General features: G+C 47.7%; 1 protein-coding gene across 22 annotated transcripts in view; it reads left to right on the forward strand.

Annotated features, from left to right (window-relative positions):
• The window catches only part of PACS2 (phosphofurin acidic cluster sorting protein 2), an 80,516-nt gene that overhangs the window by 31,936 nt on the left and 29,114 nt on the right, over positions 1-19,466 (forward strand). For 4 of the 22 annotated variants that reach the window (XM_074596420.1, XM_074596424.1, XM_074596436.1 and 1 more), the window contains 11 exons: positions 1,114-1,203; positions 5,591-5,716; positions 7,997-8,159; positions 9,220-9,293; positions 10,069-10,149; positions 12,484-12,543; positions 13,844-14,001; positions 16,079-16,169; positions 16,806-16,880; positions 18,017-18,138; positions 18,848-18,983. In XM_074596420.1, coding sequence (XP_074452521.1) covers positions 1,114-1,203; positions 5,591-5,716; positions 7,997-8,159; positions 9,220-9,293; positions 10,069-10,149; positions 12,484-12,543; positions 13,844-14,001; positions 16,079-16,169; positions 16,806-16,880; positions 18,017-18,138; positions 18,848-18,983 — 1,176 coding nt within the window. Of the gene's footprint in view, positions 1-1,113; positions 1,204-5,590; positions 5,717-7,996; positions 8,160-9,219; positions 9,294-10,068; positions 10,150-12,483; positions 12,544-13,843; positions 14,002-16,078; positions 16,170-16,802; positions 16,881-18,016; positions 18,139-18,847; positions 18,984-19,466 lie in introns of all 22 variants that reach the window. The other 18 variants (XM_074596422.1, XM_074596427.1, XM_074596439.1 and 15 more) reach the window with 10 other exon arrangements.

The raw sequence follows: 19,466 nt of genomic DNA on the forward strand, positions 1-19,466 counted from the left end.
GGGGAGCCCTTCGGATTCTCACCCTGCTCTGGTCCACTGGAGCTTACGTACTTTGGCTTTTCCACAGAGGAGCCTGCGCTGTGTTTTGCAGGAGCGGAGGCACCACTGCAAATCACAGCACTCGCTCTGGCTGCCTGAGCGATGCGTTTGGGGAGGAAGGGATGTAAACAAGTCGCTGCTGCTCTCTCATCTCAGGATGCTATTTGAGGCTGATATGGGCAGACCAGATTTTCCTTTGGATATAGCTGGGAGGGGTTTACCCCCCCCACCCAGTCTGTCTCTGATTTCCCAGATGCTGCTTTTTTTGAGAGCCACAGTTCGGTGCTTCTGGGAGATCAGCCCGTCTGGACAAAGCCAGATCTGCAGCCTCAGCAGAACATTGAGCCAGGGACCTCTGAAACTTGCCACTGTGTTTGAACAGTGCAGAAGGATTTGCTAGGCAGCAGGAAAGCACGACAGACTGCTAGTTTTCCCTGAAACATTCCCTGAAATGAAATGCTCACACGGTAAATAGCCCAGTAACTCGGTTAGCGTACAGCAGCCCAAACACAGTGTTGATTTGCAGTTGCCCTGTAACATTGTCAGGTCTCTAGTCTCCACTGTGATGCTTAGTAGATTTTTTTTTTTTTCTTTTATAACCCCAACTGTTCACAGTGGTTTAAACAGGTTAAAATCTCCACTTTCCCCAGGAAGCAGTGTGTGCACAAAAAGAAAAGACCAGTCCGTCATGGCTAACGCCGAAGATTTAGGCATGACGCTGCAGCCTCCAAACCCAGGAGATGATGAGCCTTGTTACCTGTTGGCTGGAGTGAAAATATGAGGCTTGAACTTCGAGGGGTGGGGGGTGACACATAGCTTTTGAATGCTGGGGTTTGGCAGAACAAAAGCTGCTTTGTTGCAGTTAGGGACAGTAAATATGCCCAAATCTTTATTAGTCAAATACCGCCCTTTCATCTCATTAATATTTCACAGAAGTGCAAGGTCAGACGCATCCGTTCACTTTCTCTGTGGTAGTCCCTGACAATGTTTCCTGGTTTTCAGTAACTAGGACTGGGGAGGGATGTAAGTGCTGGCTTCCGGGGAATTCACCCGATGGACTTTGTTTCTGTACAGGGCTCCAAGCGCATCCTGCGGTCTCACGAGATTGTATTGCCCCCGAGTGGACATGTGGAGACGGAGCTTGCACTGACCTTCTCGCTGCAGGTAAGGTGGGATGTGGCCTTGGAGCATGTGTGCTTGCTGGGCTTGCTGGTTTGCAGGGAGCAGAGGTGCGTGGTGGGTCTGAGGTGAAGATCCTTCTAGTGCTGCCAGAGATGCCCTTTCTTAAGGCAGTCCCAGCCATTTCTGAAGAGCTACCTGAGCTCTTTTGGCTTATCTCTAGGCAGTGAGCTGTGGGGAATTTGAGTAAAAATGGCCTAGATGCTTCCAGGATCTGGGGAGGTGGAAGCCCATTGGGAAAGCTGCCATATAAACCCTTAGAATTGTTCTTGGGGTCAGCTCTGCATTATGGAAGGCAGATCTCTAATCCTGACTTGTCTGGGGGGGAACAGGCAAGTTAGACACTAGCTGCAGTTTGCATGTCCTTGGTGCAACAACACAAATTTGTCTGAATTGCCTCCCAGGGTTGAGGGCCTGGAGCAGGGTTTGAGGTGTTAAGGGACCTTCCTTGTTGTGCATCCTATGTTTGGATGGAACACGAGGACTTTGCTGCAGTCTGTCCTCTTCATGTTATGGCTGTGGCAGGAACTGGAGAAGAGCAGGATGATTCTTTTTTTGCCTTTTGCTGCCTTCCTTATGAGTGGGCACTGGGGGGTGGCAGCCATGGGGGGTGGCGTGGAGTATCAGGCTGACAGAAGGCGGTAGTAGGAACAGGACAGGTGAACCTCTGGAGTTGCCGAGGGAGGCACCACTTGGAGAGGCCGGAGCAGTATGCAGACAGTTCCTTGTGGCTCTAGAGTCATGGGAATAGTTGGGAATTGGAGCAATTGTATTTTATTTGTTCCTCTTTTCCTCAAAGCAAGCTGCCCCGGTGCCACCTCCTGAGCAGGGAAATAAGGTAAATAGAGGCTGGCTTGCTGCAAGCGAGAGGGAGGATCTTGCATGCCTAGAGGAGAGCCAGGCAGACACTGAGAAGCATTCATATCTGGATTATGTGTGTTATGGTACTGTTGGTTAGATCTTGGAAGTCAAGAGTTTGATCTGGTAAGGAGAAAGGCTCAAGTGATGATGTGAGACAGGCTGGTTGTTATTCTGAGACCTGTGCAGACTCGAAGCAGATAAGATTTCATTGCAGATGGATGATAACCCTGCGGCTGCCCAGGCAGATACACAGATGGCTGATGCGTCTGGTTCTGTCCTGATGCAGCCCACAGCCTGGGTTAACTGCAGCACTGCATCCCTTCCTTTGTGAGCAGGAATAACGAAGTGGCATGCCAGGAATACCTCTGCTTGGGTCCTGGGGCTGCAGCCTTCTCATGGTTGGGAGCAGAGCTGTAAGATGAGCCAGGTCTTCCTCTGCCAGTCCTGTGTCAGCAAGGAGCAAGGATTTCTGCTAGTCTTTTGGAATTAATTGGGAATATGGCTTGGTTTTTTTCTGGGAGTCAGAGCAGTGCTGCAGCAGGATGCAGAGCATTGCCTATCTCCGTTTCCCCTGAAAGGGCTGGGAATTGAGCCAGAACAGGGGAGAGCAGTGTCTGTGATACTGAGCCTTCAGAAGAGGTGAGCAAGCTTAGTGCAGAGATGTGCTGCTGGTCTCTGACTCCAGGAAGGATTGGTGTTCTTGGCCTGGGAAGCCTTTCTGAAATGGCACAGCAGGATTTTTATGACAGCTTTTATTGTTTCTTAATTGGACAATAGCTGGAAGCTACTCCTAGCTAACAACTGCAGCTTAAGCCAGATACAGTCTGAACTTAGCGCCTGGCATATATTTGAGAGTGGTGACGGGCCACAAAGTAAAAGCAAGTGGATGTAACAGCACAAGAAGGTCTGAGTGTCTTGCAGCAGCCAGTGTCTCCATATCACACTGTCAAACTGTATGCCTTGCTTTGTGCTAGCTGTCTGGAATTGCAGCCCCTCGTATCTTCACAGTCACCCCCTTCTCCGCTGCTTCTCCTGGGTAAAATTCGTGCCCTTTGCATGGAGCGTTTCCTTGTCAGAGCTGAGCTAGAGAGGTGACAGTGCAGGCTGGCATGACAGCGAGCAGCCCATTGTGTCTGGCCGGCCTCCTCTCCAGCAGAAGGGAGGAGTTTCCTGTTGCTCTATTACACATCTGGGATAAGAGTGGAGTTAGTGGTGGTGTGCCCCATCCTGTTTCGCCTTGCTAGCTAGGGCTAGGCCAGAGGTAGCCTTTCTGGCAGATGAGCTACCATCACCCTTACCGCTGGAATGGCTGCTTCTCCTGACCCTCCGTGGGTTTCATGGGATCAAGTGAAACTCCCCAGATATTCCAAGCACAACATCGCAGCTCTCCGGAGCGCTTAATTCCTGTGTTTAATCTACTAAACCTTTCCAGATGGAAGGAATTACATCACTGGGGCTTCAGAAAGAATGTCTTGCCCTGAATCTTGGTGTGTGTGATGGCCCCCTCTTCTTGCTCCTCGGAGGTGCCTCGAAGTGTTTGGTGCTTGCTCGAAAAGTCTTGTTTTCAGATGTTTTGAGCCAAACTGTTTTCCTCTCCAGTCTCTGTCATGGACTGACATTAACTGAAAAGTTTTGGTTGAAACCGTTCTTTAGAGTTGATAAGCTGTGGTTGGTGTTAAAAATAGCTTGTCTGTTCTATGAAAATGGCTCAGCTTTTCTTCTAGAGACCCTTGCTTTTAACTGAGGAGCTGAGTGGCCTGAGTCTCTCTGTGAATGCTCATCAGAGGTGGCCAGGCAGCACACCTTTGACAAGCAGAAACTTGCACATGTATGGACTTGAGCCATCCAGTTTAATCCCTGAAAACTTGTACGCATGGAAATCAAGTTGGACCAAGAGTGACTTTGGACTTTAGTGGTAGGCATGTGCTTAAGCAGCCTTGGTGTGGCCCAAGTGCCTTGAGCTGAGAGCGAGGAGTCCCTCTCCCCTGCTGCCCTTCCAACACGCGGAAGGGCCCCAGAGGCAGGGAGATGGTAGATTGGAATGCTTCTCTGGCCTTTTGAGCCCCTCTTGCCCCTTATCCCCGGTAACTTTCTTCCATCCTTGTTTAGGGATGTTGCACGTCTGCAACGTCCCAGACTCCATTTGTGTCTGGACGCCGGTGTATTTTGAAATTGTCTTTTAATTACATGGACTGTTCGTGGACTGCTGTTCCTCTCTTCTGCAGAGCCGCTTCCTTGTGCGATGCACAGCGGATCTTGCCCTTGCAGAGCAATCAGTTAATTAGTATTCTGCTTGTTTGTGTGGCCACCACTCCCAGCTCTCTGCGTAGCAGTCGGGCTTTCTCCGGACTGCAAATTAATATCTCAGGGTTTCTGGTGGCACTCAGCACTTGTATTTATCAAATGTTTTGATAGGGAAGAAGTTATTTTCACAATGTCCCAAGGAAAAAAAGTAAAAATAAAAAAAAAAAGCATGTAGGTCTTGCCTGCGAGAGAAGCATCTTTCTCTTGGGAATGTCTTTTTTGAGATCTCTGCATGTTACTTAGTGCTATGTATTTTGTATATTTGGGTGAGTACGACTAGGGAAGTGATCGTCCCCCTGTACTGGGCACTGGTGAGGCCCCACCTCGAGTGCTGTGTCCAGTTTTGGGCCCCTCACCACAAAAAAGACCTTGAGGTGCTAGAGCGGGTCCAGAGAAGGGCAACGGAGCTGGTGAGGGGTCTGGAGCACGAGCCTGGTGAGGAGTGGCTGAGGGAGCTGGGGGTGTTCAGCCTAGAGAAAAGGAGGCTGAGGGGAGACCTTCTCGCTCTCTACAGCTCCCTGAAAGGAGCCGGGGGGGTCGGTCTCTTCTCCCAAGTAACAAGCGATAGGACAAGAGGGAATAGCCTCAAGTTGTGCCAGGGGAGGTTTAGACTGGATATTAGGAAAACTTTTTACACTGAAAGGGTTATCAAGCATTGGGACAGGCTGCCCAGGGAAATGGTTGAGGCACCATCCCTGGAGGTATTTAAAAGCTGGGCAGACGCAGTGCTTAGAGACATGGTTTAGTGATGGGTTTTGTCAGAGTTAGGCTGATGGTTGGACTCGATGATCTGAAAGGTCCCTTCCAACCTGGGCGATTCTATGATTCTATGTGTCATCTCAAGATGAGACTTGGCTACCTGGTCAGGTGGCTGCTGTGTCTTTTCTTGAAGCTTGTTCTTCTGTTGCGCAGCCGCTTCTTCCCACAGCCGGTGGGCTGGGCCCTGGGGACTGTCAGTGCTCTGCCGGGCACCCTGGCGTTTTCAGTGTGCTTGGCTGTGGAAGTGAAAGTTGAGAGCTGAGCTGTTCAGGCAGAGACGAAGGCTTCCTTGGCATAATGAAGGATTGCCCACTGGGTGCAAGGTAGACGTAGGCACTTCTAAAAGCCCTGGGTTAATCCCTAGGAATGAAGTTTACTTGAGAAGCAGGCAGCTTGGGAGATAATGTCAAGAGACATAATAAACTTTTCCATTGTGTTTCCACCGCAGTACCCTCACTTCTTGAAAAGAGAAGGCAACAAGCTTCAGATCATGCTGCAGCGGCGGAAGCGGTACAAGAACCGAACCATTTTAGGCTACAAGACTCTGGCTGTGGGGTCTATCAACATGGCTGAGGTGAGCAGCATTTGACATGATCTCCGTTTACAAAGGTGGACGTTTTTCCTTCTCTTTAAACTCAGTGTTGTCACTTTCCTCATTGAGAAGTACCTGGTGGGATTTCATGCAGCTGTCGTAATAACTGCAACCAGTATTCACAGGGCAATACTTTAAACAGATTTTACTACTGAGTAATAATATTGTACATCATCTGGACAATATCTTGAGAGCTAAAGGTTTCATGAAGCTTATTAGCTTGTGAGGGGGTTTTATTGTTGTTGGGTGGGGTTTTTTTTAGAGTTAGGGGGACCAGGGCTTTTCACCTAAATACAGTGCTGTCCCCTTCATATTCAGGACACTTGAATGTAAGTTTAAAACTAGTAAATATTCTTTTGTATCGTGTTTTCTGGAAGGAACAGAAGAAGTTGCAGCATGTTCAGTTGAACTAATGCATGCGTTTGTCTCAGGTCAGTCATAAATGTAAAATTTTTTATGTTTCATGTGTACAGAATGAGACAGGGTCACTCGGGCAAGCCTTCCAAGCCTAAGAAACGTTCAAGTTAAAGCAAGGTTTGCTGTGCTTCTCTGTGCCACTGTATGAGAGTTCAGGATCAAGTAGTTTCTACCATTTTGCTTGAAATACCCCATGCAATTCTTCTTTCGTGGCTGTTAGTAATTTGGGTGGAGTTCTGTTCATGAGAGATAAATGATAAAATTTTCAGATCTACAGCTGAAAATTAATTCTGGAATCAGGTGGGGATAAATTATTCACTAAGGTTTTCGGAATGGCTAGCTCCGTGCTGCGTTATTTCATGCCCTGTTTAATCTCTGCTGTTTCTGCTTCTAAGTATTTAGAGATGGGCTTAGCAGTAGCAAGTTCAGCTTAACACCAGTATTTTTCATCAGACTGCGTTCTGTCAACAAATCATTTCTAAGCAAACTAAGCTAGTGTTATGCTGTAGTGAGTTATTAGTACGTTAAATAATTCATTATAAAGACCACTCCTCGTGTGTGAGTTCAGCTTCCCTTACACTTGCAGTAAATGGTGGCCATTTGAATTGGCCAAATTCTCATTTGTCGTGTTGTAACTGACATTTTTCCTGTACCGTGTTTGGCTTGTTTAAGAACTGGAAATTAAATACTGCTGTAAGGCAGAAAACATGCGGGCCTGTTAATTAGACCCATCAGTGAATTTCTAAGCATTGGGCATTTGCTGCTGCTGCGTGTGGTTTTTCTTAAGTCTTTTTGTAATGTCAGCTGACTGAAGTCAGAAGGTCAAAAATTTTGAAAGGTTCACAGTGTTAGGAAATAGTTGCTTTCCAGCTCATCTGGAATATTTCTGAAATTGAAGACTTCAGGAAAGCAAATTTTACACAAGCTCCCCCTCCCCGCCCCCTTTGCAGTTTATGTTATAATGACTGCTAAACAGCACTGCTGCATTTCTTAAAATTTATTTTTAAAAGAAGAAAAAGTTCTCTTAGCTCTTGAAACAAAGCAATGAATTGGAGCTGTGAGTCTAAGCGGAGTTTAACAGCAGGAAGGCATATGTTCCTCATCAGCTCAGGTCTTTTTAAAGCCATGTGAGGAGCTGACAAAGCCACCTGGTGTGCGTTAGAAAGCTGAGGTGCAGCCCTGGGGAAGCGCTTTCTGACTCTGGTGGGGCAAGAGAAGAACGTAAGTCTCAGGTTCTGGGGAGAGTCCTGTGAACTGAGTGGCAAAGGATGAAGAAACCCACCCCGAGATGTCCCTCTGCCTCCTCTGTTGCCTTGTTTCCCATGACCCACTGCTTCGTTATCCTGGGGTGGGCAGCTCCTCTGAGATTCAGGTGCCAGCTCTCTGGAGCAGGGATTTTTGCTTTAGGAAGCACTTTGCATTTATATCTCACCAAGAATTTTTGCCTTTACTGGCTCTTCTGCTGAGCTTTAACAGAAAATTAAGTTCCTTAATTAGGTGTTCGGAAGGTTGGTAACTTGATAATTCAAATCAGTACTGTGCCGTGGAAGCAAATACATAGTAATGAGGTAGTCAAGTATCGTGCTTCAAGGATGAGCTAATCAACTGTCAAGCTCAGAATGCTTTTTCTTTCCTTCCATTGCTTCCATTAGTAGTCAAATAAAATCTCAACTAGCATTGTGTATTGCCTGCAAGTGGCTCCTGCAGTTGCAGGGTGTTTGCTTGCTTCTATACTTGGATATGTGGAGTTACTCTATTAACATAAATAACTCTTGTAGCATGCGAATGATGCAAGTTTAAATACATTTAAATGCGAATTTTTTTACTGCTTAATTTCTGTCCCAGGTCATGCAGCACCCAACAGAAGGTGGCCAGGTTTTGAGCCTTTTCAGCAACATCAAAGAGGCTGCAGTGAAGGTAGCAGAAATCTGGATCTTCTCCTTGTCGAGTCAGCCAATTGACCATGAAGACAGCACTATGCAGGCCAGCCAGAAAATCAAGTCTACAGGTAGGAGTACAACCCCATGCTCTGAGGACCAGTGTCTTCCTGAACTAGCTGGAGTTAAACCCCACCTGGGCTTAGATGCTTCCTGGGACATGTGAGAACTGGTTTGCACAAGTTGCCTTGTCTACAACAGATTAATGCAGAGAAAACTCACTTTGCAAACCTGTTACTGTGTATGCAGGGAGTGTGACAGGAGTTGGCAATTGAATTCTCAAAGCTTCTCCTGCATGTCACACCAGACCTGAGCCATCCAGTGAGGGTTAGCTGTGTTCTTGCCAGTGCTCTCCCAGCATTACTGGAGAGTGTGTTGAGAACCTGGAGCTCCCCACCTCGTTAGTAGTGTTGTGTTCAGGAGATTCACATTTAAGCTATTCTTCCAACTTCTTTTTCCTTTGAATATTCTACAATAAATCTTCCTAACTTAGATGAGACCTGCAAACCTCCAGCATGTTTTGCTGTGAACTGTGGCCTGGTTTAATGAGTGTAAATCCGTGGTGTTGTGCACTGTATAGGGAAGTCATTGGGTTTCTACCTGTGACAATCTTTTTATGTGGTACCAGCCTTCTGCTCACTGCTAGAAGAGTGGCCTGTTGAAGGTAGTGCACACAGGTGCTAGTGTGTTGTTGCCTGAGGCCAGGCAGCTCACCTGAAGTGTCATTTCAATAAAGGACTTAGACTCTCCTGGCATGTTTTACTTGCTCCTTTAAGCCAGTTGTGTCCATGTTAGGGAAAAATGTAATTTCCCTTGTGGAGGAACCTCTTTACTTGCTGCTCTCTACCAGCTGGTTCTTTCCAGGGTAAAAGGGGGTGATGTTTCAAGGACCCTTATCTGTGTGCTGGTCCTCCTTTCCTGTTAAAGTGTTTCTTCGTGTTCCTTACCTCCAGGCAGTTCCCATCTCACTGGTTCTAGCACAGATAGAAGATAAACTAGCAGGCATCACCTTGTGTGCCTTCTTTTCTTGATTTGTGGGTGTTAGTTGGCCTTCTCTGCTCCTGAGATGCCACTGTCCCCTCACTTTAAAGGAGTTTCACAGGATCTCTCCCCTCTTTCCTTCCCTTTCAGACAACTATTCGGAGGAAGAGTACGAGAGCTTCTCTTCTGAGCAGGAGGCCAGTGATGATGCCGTACAGGGCCAGGTACTGTTTAGGGCATGGCTTCTCCCTGTGAGAGCTTCAGTAGAGCGTGTACGTTCTCAGCTTGTGCTTGAAGCTAAAAGCCTATTTCTTTAGCTAAAGCATGACAGTGCGAGACTGTCACCAAATGTTTAGCTACAGTGGCAGAAGGCCTGCACAGTAGCCCGTTTCTTCCACCATGCTGTGATTTATCTGTTCACATGTTTGGACTTGAGCTCCCTTTAAACACTAAAACGTAGGCGTCCTTGTGTGTTTGTCTGCTTAATGGTCAAGGCATCAGTTGATTGCTTCTGTAATACTGATTGGATTCAAAGAGCCCAATTAGATCCCCAGCTGTAATTTAAAGGGCCAATGGGGTCTGAGTCAGTCTTTAGTCTTTAATACCTTCTGCAAAATAGGTCCTTACGGAGGACCCACTGGCTAGATGTGAGATGCTTTTGAGTTTGGGTCTTGTTTGCCTTCAGACTCTGGCATCGCCTGCCTTCCACCTTTTGGAGGGTACTGAGAGAGGAACCCACAAAATGTGGGGCTGTGACTATCCTTGTTCGTTGCATGTAGAACTAGGGGATGTTTTGCTTCTCCAAGCTGTTATTCCTGGCTCTCTGCAGGCCTGGTTCGCTCCCTTTTCTCTTCTGCCATCATAACTGCAATTAAGGCGAATGCTGGAAGCCTGGAAGACAGAGCGGCAGGTTCATCTTCATAGAGGGAACATTTTTAGCACTTAAATGCTCATGTGTCCCCGAATCAAACGTAACACAGGAATCCTCTTTCTGTTCAGGATTTGGATGATGATGAGTACGAGCTGGGGAAGCCCAAGAAGCAGCGGAGATCGATAGTAAGAACGACGTCCATAACCAGGGTCGGTGGAAATTAGTTTTACTAACACTGATGGGGTTTGGTCAGGAGGCACAGTGCATGTGGCTTATGGGAGCAGCAGTACTAGACGTGCTGGCCCAGCAGAGAGCTTGGGGGCATGGTCATGGCATGTGAAGAGCTACCAGAAGTAGCCAGTTCAGGGGATGGGCCTGTCCAAGGTGTGTGTCTGTGCTGTCTTGCGTGTCCTTTGGCTGCAAGGTTTAAGGAGCTCCAAAAATCATGTAAGTGTGTGAAATTTACTGCCATGAAGAAGCCAGTGCAGGATCCATGCTTGTGTAAGTCCTGAAAGTAGCTTTAAAGTGAAGGGAAGCTCTTCTGTTTGTGCTGTGCATGGGAGAGGCCAGTGGGAAGGTATCAAGAAGTTAAGTAGCTCAGTCAGGGGCTAGAGCTTGACAGATAAACCTGAGGTGGTGTATGTGGTGCTGAGGCAAAAGAAGTGGCTGGATATTGAAGGCTTTGGTTAGTGGCATGCAACTGTCTGCCCTCTCACAGCAAGCATGCGTATGCCTGCAAAGTTGCACTTCTCTGTGGAGCAGCGACGTGTGCTTGACCAAGCCATAAGGCTGCTTTCTGCTTCCACAAGTGTTTATGTGTGTCTGCGGTGACAATAACTCAAAACCACCAGGATGGGGCTAAGTTTTCCTTTTTTGGACTTAGGAGTAAGTTTGGAGATCATTGTACCTCCTGTGAGGCTATTTCTGAAATCCATACTTTGATGAGGTCTGAAGTAAACCCTGTTTTCACCTGAATCTGCCACTAAAAAGACCCTCTGTTTGAGACTAGGAGCATGCTGGTTCATATCTTTGGTGCCCTTAGTATTGTTTTCAGATGTCAGCGACCAGCCAGGACAAAATATGCCACTTGGTTATTAAACGAGCTACTTCCTCTGAGTAAGAATAATGTCTTTCTAGCCCTGACCACTAAACTGATACTGAATCTCCAGTGTGTGGGGCTGGTGTGAAACTGAGTTTGGTGCTGCCAGTTAACATCAGTCCAGCTACAAACCCAGCAGGTCTCCTGTCTGCCAAGTGTCAAACCATTCAGGTCAGCAAACAGCTCTTGCTGTGTCACCTTAGCGACTGCATGCTGTGTGTCCTCCCTCCACAGCCTGCCGTGCTGATCCAAGGTGGGCTGCGTGAGAGACGGTTTTGCTTGGCATCCTGAGCCAGAGGACAACTCTCGCTATTGTGAGGGCATCTTCACCTCACACGTGTGCTGGGGACAGAAATAGGGCAGGCTTTGGAGAGTCTTGTTTTGAGGCCTGGTGGATTTATTTCACCTAAACTTTAGCTGTTTTAGGAGGTGGCTGAAGCTCGCAGGGTATGAGTTCAGAGGTTAAGGGTTAGGTTTGGAGGTGTGGGGCAGCGTGAAGTGGCTGAGGCCAGAGTGGGAGCAGGCATTGTACTTGAGCTCCCATGAGATACAGGAAAGCGAGCAAATGAGCAACTTCCTTCACCTAAGAGTGGCCTGGTACTAGCCATTTTCTCTTCCCTTTCCTCCTGACACAGGGATGCCACCTCGAATGCTCTGTACCAGCACTCACGCCTGGGCCCTTTTCATCTTCCTTTTCTTCAGAGCGTGCATATTGGTTTGGTCAGTGACAGACGAGAGGGGCTGGGCAGCTCGTGGCAAATCTCAGCTGTTTGGTCCTGCAAGAGGGAGGTAGCTCTTGGGGGCAAGTAAACACAAAAGAGGTGCTGCAGTTTGGCTTTTGTTTTGGACTTGGTGCCTGCTGTGCCCAGGATTTGGGGATGTCAGACTCGGAAAGCATTTTTCTGATAGGTGAGTGCTAAGGACGAGCCCCACAACTTTTCTACAGTGCTGCTAGTCAAATAAATGAGCCTGCCAGGATGAACTGCAAGCTCTTGGGAAAAACAGTGCTTTGTTGGTAGAAAACACATTTGTAGTTTGGGTCAGCGGGTAGATGGCCTGTGTTGGCTCACCCTTGTTAAGAATCGGGAAAGTTGACTGGCAAACGTTTGCCAGAAATTTATTGAACAGGTACAGGAGGTGATCTGGCAGTTTAAAGAATTTATCCACTCTGTGTCCAACCAAGAGTGATGTGCTATCCCTCAGGGCCAGAAGGTGTGTAATGCTTGGTGGAGTGGGGCTGAGTTTGTTGTAATGCAGGAGAGGAAGGTCTGGAAAAGCTGATTCCAGCATGAGACCAGCAGAGGCTTGGTTTGTGGTGCCAGGAGTTGTTTGATTTGAAGCAGCAGCTAGAGCACCAGTGTCAGATGTGTCTGGGCTTCTTGCAGACTGGGAAAAAACAGTTCACTTTATGCTTTACTTAAGTAAATATATCTTTGACTTGCAGCAACAAAACTTCAAACAGAAGGTTGTGGCGTTGCTGAAGAGGTTTAAAGTGTCTGATGAGGTAAGTAATTCAGTCTGTAAGCCTTCCTGTTCTGCGTGTTGCCCTCTAACTGCTTGGTGCACCTTGCTTTAGTCTTCAGGAACACTCTCCTGTTTCCCCCTAGTTCTGTTCATTTTGTTTTCAAGTCTGCAGTGGATGTGACCTTTCCTTACACCCTGGCCTTGCATGGAGCCTTGAGGGCCAACTTTAAAATGTCATCAAATATTTTCTAGATCAAGTTTTATCAAAACCAGATTTTGGCAACCACGTGTGTATCCATTAGTTTTGCAGACTGCTTTGAAATTATCTTTGACCCCTTCAAAGGCAAGTAGTCTACTGTGTATGTTGCTCATGAAGTTAAATCTCAGCCTGTTTGATCATCTTACTAGAACAGCCAGGCAAGACATGAAAAACTTGGATAGGGGAATGCAGACCCGCAAGAGTGTCAGCTGTCTGGTCAGAGCTGAGAATGAAAGAGATCCAGAACCCAAGAAACCTGTGTAATGTTAAGTATCTAATATAAAAGCAGTTAACATCTCAACTGGCTGTCTGTGTGCTGATTTTGTGGCTTGTGGAGAAGTGTGAGTAACTCCTCATACTTCCTTATGCTTCCAAGCAGCTCTGTTAGCTTTGCTGTTCTTCCCAAGTTAGCTCAGCGGAGTCAGCACCCATAGCTGAGGTCTCAGCCAGCTGAGCCGCTGCTTTTCTGGAGCTGCCATTCAAAAAGCAAGCTCTGAACTGTGCACCACTGCCTGCTTACTCTGGTGTACGTGTGAAGCAACCCGTGGAAGTTGTGTGAGAGATCTGTTCTCTTCGGGTTTGCGTCTGGGTGGCAGCTGATCCTTGTCCAGGTTCCAGGCGCCTCTTGTGGACATTTTTGTCATTTCTACCTGCTTGGCTATCAAATCAGGAGGTGTCATGGCAACTTTTTCAGTAGAACCCAAGACAGGTTGCACTGTTGGGAGTACTGCATTCCTCTATTTGTTCTAAGAAAACTGGGCCTCCATTAGGGGCCTTTTTGAAGCTGTGTTTATGGAATGATATTGAATAATGGACATAATCTGTGGTTAATAGGGTTAAGAGCTTGTTCGTGGATGCTTAGTCCAATAGGTAACTCCTGCTTAGCCAGACACTGACAAGCTTGACCCAAAACAAGCCCTTCTCGTATGCTAATATTTCTGTTGGATATAGCATCCTTGCACAGGGAACAGAATCTTACTCCCAAGACTGATGTGCTGCAGTCCTCAGGGGAGCTCCGGTGACGTGGGATCGGTCTGGCTCTTAGCAGAGTTAGTGATGCCTGCTTTTGTCCTGTCTGTAGGTTCTGGATTCAGAGCAGGACCCGGCAGAGCATGTTCCAGAGGTGGAGGAGGACTTGGACCTTCTGTATGACACGCTGGATATAGAGAACCCCAGTGACAGTGGGCCAGAAATGGAGGATGATGACAGCGTCTTGAGCACTCCGAAGCCAAAGTTAAAGTAAGTGTGGGGTGGCTGATGCTAGGCCAGAGAGATACCATGCGCACTGTCAGCACAGATGGTTTCTATTACCACCCCTCCATCCTGTTTTATTTCTCCTCTTCACCTGGTGTTGGAGCCCTAGTGTGTGTCGTTACAACTGGGATGACTGCTTGTGAGCTGGCGATAGCTGGGGGGAGTGGTCTACCTTCACTCACTTTTCCTTGCTCCCTTTGCAGATGTTCTGCCTACCCTGCCAGCTGAGCACAGGGGCAGGAATAGCTGACAGGCGGGCAGTAGAATTGTAACACGGGTGTTTTGAAGAGGTCGTAGAAAGATCCAGGAAATCTGTACTAATGCAGAAGGAGATGTGGTTCAAAACTGCAGAAGTAGAGGCAGGGATGCACAAGGCAGACTGTGTCTTTCTGTAAAAGCTGATAAGACCCTACGTGGAGAGTCTTTGCAGGGATTAAGGAAGCAGAACTGCAGGGAAACAAAGGAGTTCTTTAGGCCCAAAGGGATTGACCGCACCACACGTAGATACACACAAGCCTGTTCTGAGCCAGCTTTTGTGAGCACTGACGTATGGACAAACACAGCTCTGTGGACATGAGCCGGGGATCGCTGGTTCGGGGTCTCAAGCAGATGCGGAACCCGGAGCTAACGGAGCTGTGTCGTGCCCCTGCCTGAATAAAGACTGAAAACATGAGACTGTTCAAGCTTCACACGTGCTTCTGACTGACACCTGGTTGCATGCTCAGGTCTTCAGTGTTGTGACGGCTCTGCAACAAGCAAAGCCTACCACTGCAGTTGGTCAGTGGAGAGTAGAGTATCTGCTAAGTGCCAGCAAATTACCAGCTGTCATAATATCCTAATTAATGTAGAATAACCTAATTGGGCTAAGAATAAATTCTGAGTCTGGAGTGACTTGTTCCCTATCAGTGAGCCAGAAGACGTCAAGAACAGTCTGGGGTAGTAGTGTTAAGTGATAGGGCTGGTGGCTTATAAAGGCATTTGCAGGTTGACCCAGTTTATTACCAGTTAGTAGGCCCTACCTTAAAGGGATTTGAAAGTAGATGTGTTGTGGCAAGTAGCTGCTTTGAAACAAGCCGAAGTGGTGTACTGCACACACAGAGAGCTTGTGTCCTGTTCCCTGGAGCTGAGGAGCTCGCCGTTCTGGGATATGTGACGGCTGGAATAAGAACTTATTCTATCTGTTTGGTCCTGGGGAGACACTTTGTGGTTTGTGTGTGTCCAGTTCTTGTGTTCGTATCTTGAAGGGGATGTGATAAATGCTGAAGCTTGTAGGCAGGTTTTTCCTGCAACAGCAACGACAACAAAAAAATCAGTTCCTTAAATTGTAATTGAGTCTTGTAGCCTGGTGTGACGAGCTGCCTTTTTACATGGAAGCTCAATCTGACTGTACGCCCCATCTTATCTTATTGAGCAAGTGTGTAATTGGATCTGAGGGCTGGCAGCCAAATCCAGATGCAAGCCACGAATAAAATGCGTATTAGCAGCAAGAGTCACTTACCTGCAGGAGCAGAGTATCAGTGGGGGGCAGTAACTCTACTTGCTGTTTTTCAGTCAAGAGCTAGACCCCGTCTGGAGTGGCTTGGAGTTCAATCAGCATTGGCAAAGCTGAAAGAAGAATTGCGGTGTGAGACTTTGCGCGTGGGGTAGCGAGGACACAACTGCACGTGTGGGGTGAATGTGCATTCTGTTCTGCTGTGGGAGAATGCTGCACCCACCTGTCCGCCCTGGATTTTATGGAAACAAAAGCTGTTGTTTGTTGTGTGGTGTGAGACCGTGCAAGCGTTCCTAATAAGAGCTTTACAAATATGGTATGCTGCGTGACAGGCAACACGTTGAGTCCATAAGATGGAGGTTGGTCAGTTGGGGTCCCTGCACTTTCTATCTTCTCTTGCTGTCCTGGAGACCTCCCCGTCCTTTCAGAAGTTGCCTATAAATTTTACTGGAACCACTGAGGAGCAGTAAGACACCTGGGAACGGTCACGCTGCTTTGCTGTGAATGTGATAGACTTTTCTCTGTTAGTGTTTTCGATAATAAGAACCAGTTTTTGTTTTCCTTGTTCAGACCATATTTTGAAGGACTGTCACACTCCAGCTCTCAGACAGAAATTGGTAGCATCCACAGCATCAGGAGCCAGAGAGAGCCATCAAGTCCTGTAAGTCATATTTCAAGAAGGTTCCTTATCTGCAGATAATGTAGCAGACCTACACTGTCTCTATTTACATGTGTAAATTAAAGCACCTTCTCTGACCTCCTCCAAAGGCTTGATGCAGAGATATGAATTTTCTGCTAAGAAAACACGTTTGGGGTTTTTTGTTGGGGTTTTGGCAGAGTGTTGGGGTATTTTTAAGCAAATACTGTATTAACACAAGGGGGCATTTTCAGGTTATGCACTGAATACTTGCTAATGGTATGAGTGTATGAATAGCTCCAGATTCCCGTGTGCTTGCTATGACTGCCAGGATGAGAGATGTTGCCTGGGAGTTTTAGGGACTCCTTGGCCCTGTTTCAAGGAAGCTTTACCTTACTGTTGTTGGGATACTTTTCATGGTGGCTGGGAGCAAACGCAGAGGGGAAGCTCACTTGCTTTTCCATCCCCTTTTCCGCTGCTGTGCTGCTGCTTTGCCACATCCCACAGTAAGGCGTTTAGCCCTACTGTGACAAGGAAGCACTGCTGGTCATGCTGCAGAGCTGTGCAATGTTTAAACGGAGGAGTGTGTCTGCTCCAGAGAGTGTGGCTGAAAACTCTGCTGGTGCCATACTTCCTAATGATTTTTCTCTGCTCAAGCAGGTAGAAGTGCCTGAAAAGACAAAAAGTCTTGGAGCCAAACATGCAGGCGACAGTATTTCTGACACTGTCTCTTATGTAAGTTGAAAACACATTTGTTAGCATTCCTCTTGGCAGTTTGTGTGTCTACTATGAACTGCATTCTGTGGCATGTGACTCTCCATGTGCTTGCATATGCAATACAATTTACGTAGATAACATTTGCTGCAGTGAAGACAGGCTGAGAGAGTTGGGGTTGTTCAGCCTGGAGAAGAGAATGCTCTGGGGAGACCTTAGAGACCCTTCCAGTACCTAAAGGGGGCTACAGGAAGGATGAGGGGGGACTCTTTATCAGGGAGTGGAGCGATAGGACGAGGGGTAATGGTTTCAAACTGAAAGAGGGGAGATTTAGATTGGATATTAGGAAGAAATTCTTTCCTGTGAGGGTGGTGAGGCACTGGAACAGGTTGCCCAGAGAAGCTGTGGCTGCCCCATCCCTGGAGGCGTTCAAGGCCAGGCTGGATGGGGCTTGGAACAGCCTGGTCTGGTGGGAGGTGTCCCTGCCCAGGGCAGGGGGGTGGAATAAGGTGATCTTCAAGGTCCCTTCCAGCCTGAACCATTCTATGATAATGCTAAGCTCTCCTCCTGACGTTAGTTGTAGGAGGTTCTTGTCTTTCAGCCTCTTGAAACTGAGACACTTTATGTGGCCTTCTGTTTAAACAGTCTTTCTCTTGGTTTGAGGAAGGCTGGCCCAAAGTGTGCTACTGAGCATGCGTGTCATCCTGAAAAGTGGTCTTGGGGCTGTTCCATTTTATCAGACAGAAGTATTACTTCAAGCTGAATTGGCAGGAATCAAGCTGGTCCTGGGGTAAAAATTGCAAAGCTGAAGTTGCTTTACTGGGGACGTGCAGCTTGTAACATTTCTCCCATCTCTCACTCTCTCTGCTAGTTCATTTGGGTAAGCTGAATTAATCTACATCGCGTTAGGAGACACGTCCCTGGCTTTGAGCTGGGAGAGTCCCTATTCCAAATGAGCACCTTTCTTACCTCCAGCTCCCTTGTGAGGCTGGGAACTGGTAGCCCCAGATAGCCAGTATTGACTTCTCCCTTTTGGCAGTGAGTAGCTGAATGTGCCCCAGCCAGAGCCAAGCTGGGGTGTCTCCTGCCAGCCTTTGTGGTAGCAAGACAAAGGGGAGGGTTTGTTCCTCATCACTTGGTTCCTTGTGTTTTTGCAGGAGTCTAACCAGCAAGCTGAGGTCCAGGAAGCTGAACTTCCTACACCAGATGTGTTTGTAGAGAAGCTCCCACCCAGCGGGAAGATCACTAAGACCGAGTCCCTCATTATCCCGTCCACCAGGTATAGAGCGGTGACACAGCATTGTGCCTGCTGCAGGGCTGCTGAGGAAATCACAGACAGCCTGCTAGCGTTTGTTCAGGATGGCCTTAAGATTGACTGCAAGGAGACCCTCATTGTGTTCAGGCACTCAAGTGATGGATCGTGAGCACTTAATGATTGTGACTGTTCAGAACCCTGAAGGACAACATTGCTTTGAGGTGTCTCCTGTGTTGTACCTGCTCCATGTCCAAGGAAGTTTTTATAAAACTCTGGAGCTGCTTGTTCAAAGATACTGTTGCTAAGTCAATGTCTCATGCAGATTTTGGCCTTAAAGGTGGTTAAGTCTAACTTTTGTCCTGTTAAACCTTCCCAAATTAGGGTAGTGAATGTGCAACTCCGCCAAGTATTTTCTGTGGTTGTTTGCAAGCAAATAGATGCTCTTTTGATGAGGTGTTTCTGTGCTGCTTTTAGGAGTGTGACTGCAGTTTGCGTGGCTGGATCCTGTTGTGGTGGTGTGGGTCTTAGCAGGGTGGTGGCGTGGGCTGTGGGAGTCTGATGAACTGTGTGCTCTGCGCTATCAGAAGGTCTCAAGCTAGCTCAGATCTACGTGCACAATTCCCCAGTGCCTCCACTCACATTGTTGAGGTTGCCAGACTGGGTGATCTGGGATTTGGGGGATGGATCTCGCTCAGGTACAAGCCAGCTCTGGAATGCAAGCACATCTCTCTAGCAGGTCTGAAGGGAAGCAGACGGGACGGCGGGGAAGGAGCACGTCTCTGAAGGAGAGGCAGCCAGTGAGGCCACAGAACGAGAGAGCAAACAGTCTGGACAACGAACGCTCTCCAGACACCCGGCACCACTTACAGGTGTGAAAAAAGATTGCTGTCTCTCCAGCCACTCATAGTTTTTCCTCTTCTCCAACTGTCTCCTGTGGTCTCTTTCCTTCTGGTCCAAGTGCTGTCCCTGATGGAAAGGAGCTGGGCCCTGCGGCTCCAGGAAGGAGCGAATTTATGCCTTGGCTGATGCTGTATCTTCCATGCACTCTGCTGGGTTTTGCCAGCTTGTTTCTTTGTCAGCCAGCCATAAACTGAAAACACTGGAACAGATTGTTACGATGAGAAATGAATAGGGATGTGTTGAGGAATTACTCCTTTGAAATAAGGCAAGTCGCTAGTAATTGCAAAAGGGGACTGACTTGTGCAGGGCCTCTGTGCCACGCTTCCGTTAGCTGCAGGACTCAGTTAATTCCCTCCTTCAAGGAGGCTGTTGCTGGCTTCTATGAATCCAAAATTCCCTGGGCTACTGTTAGTTGGTGTAAAGTGGCATAAGGAAAAGTTCATGGCAGAAGG

Source organism: Larus michahellis, chromosome 8 (assembly GCF_964199755.1).
Source record: "Larus michahellis chromosome 8, bLarMic1.1, whole genome shotgun sequence".
In the NCBI taxonomy this organism is placed as follows: Eukaryota; Metazoa; Chordata; class Aves; order Charadriiformes; family Laridae; genus Larus; species Larus michahellis.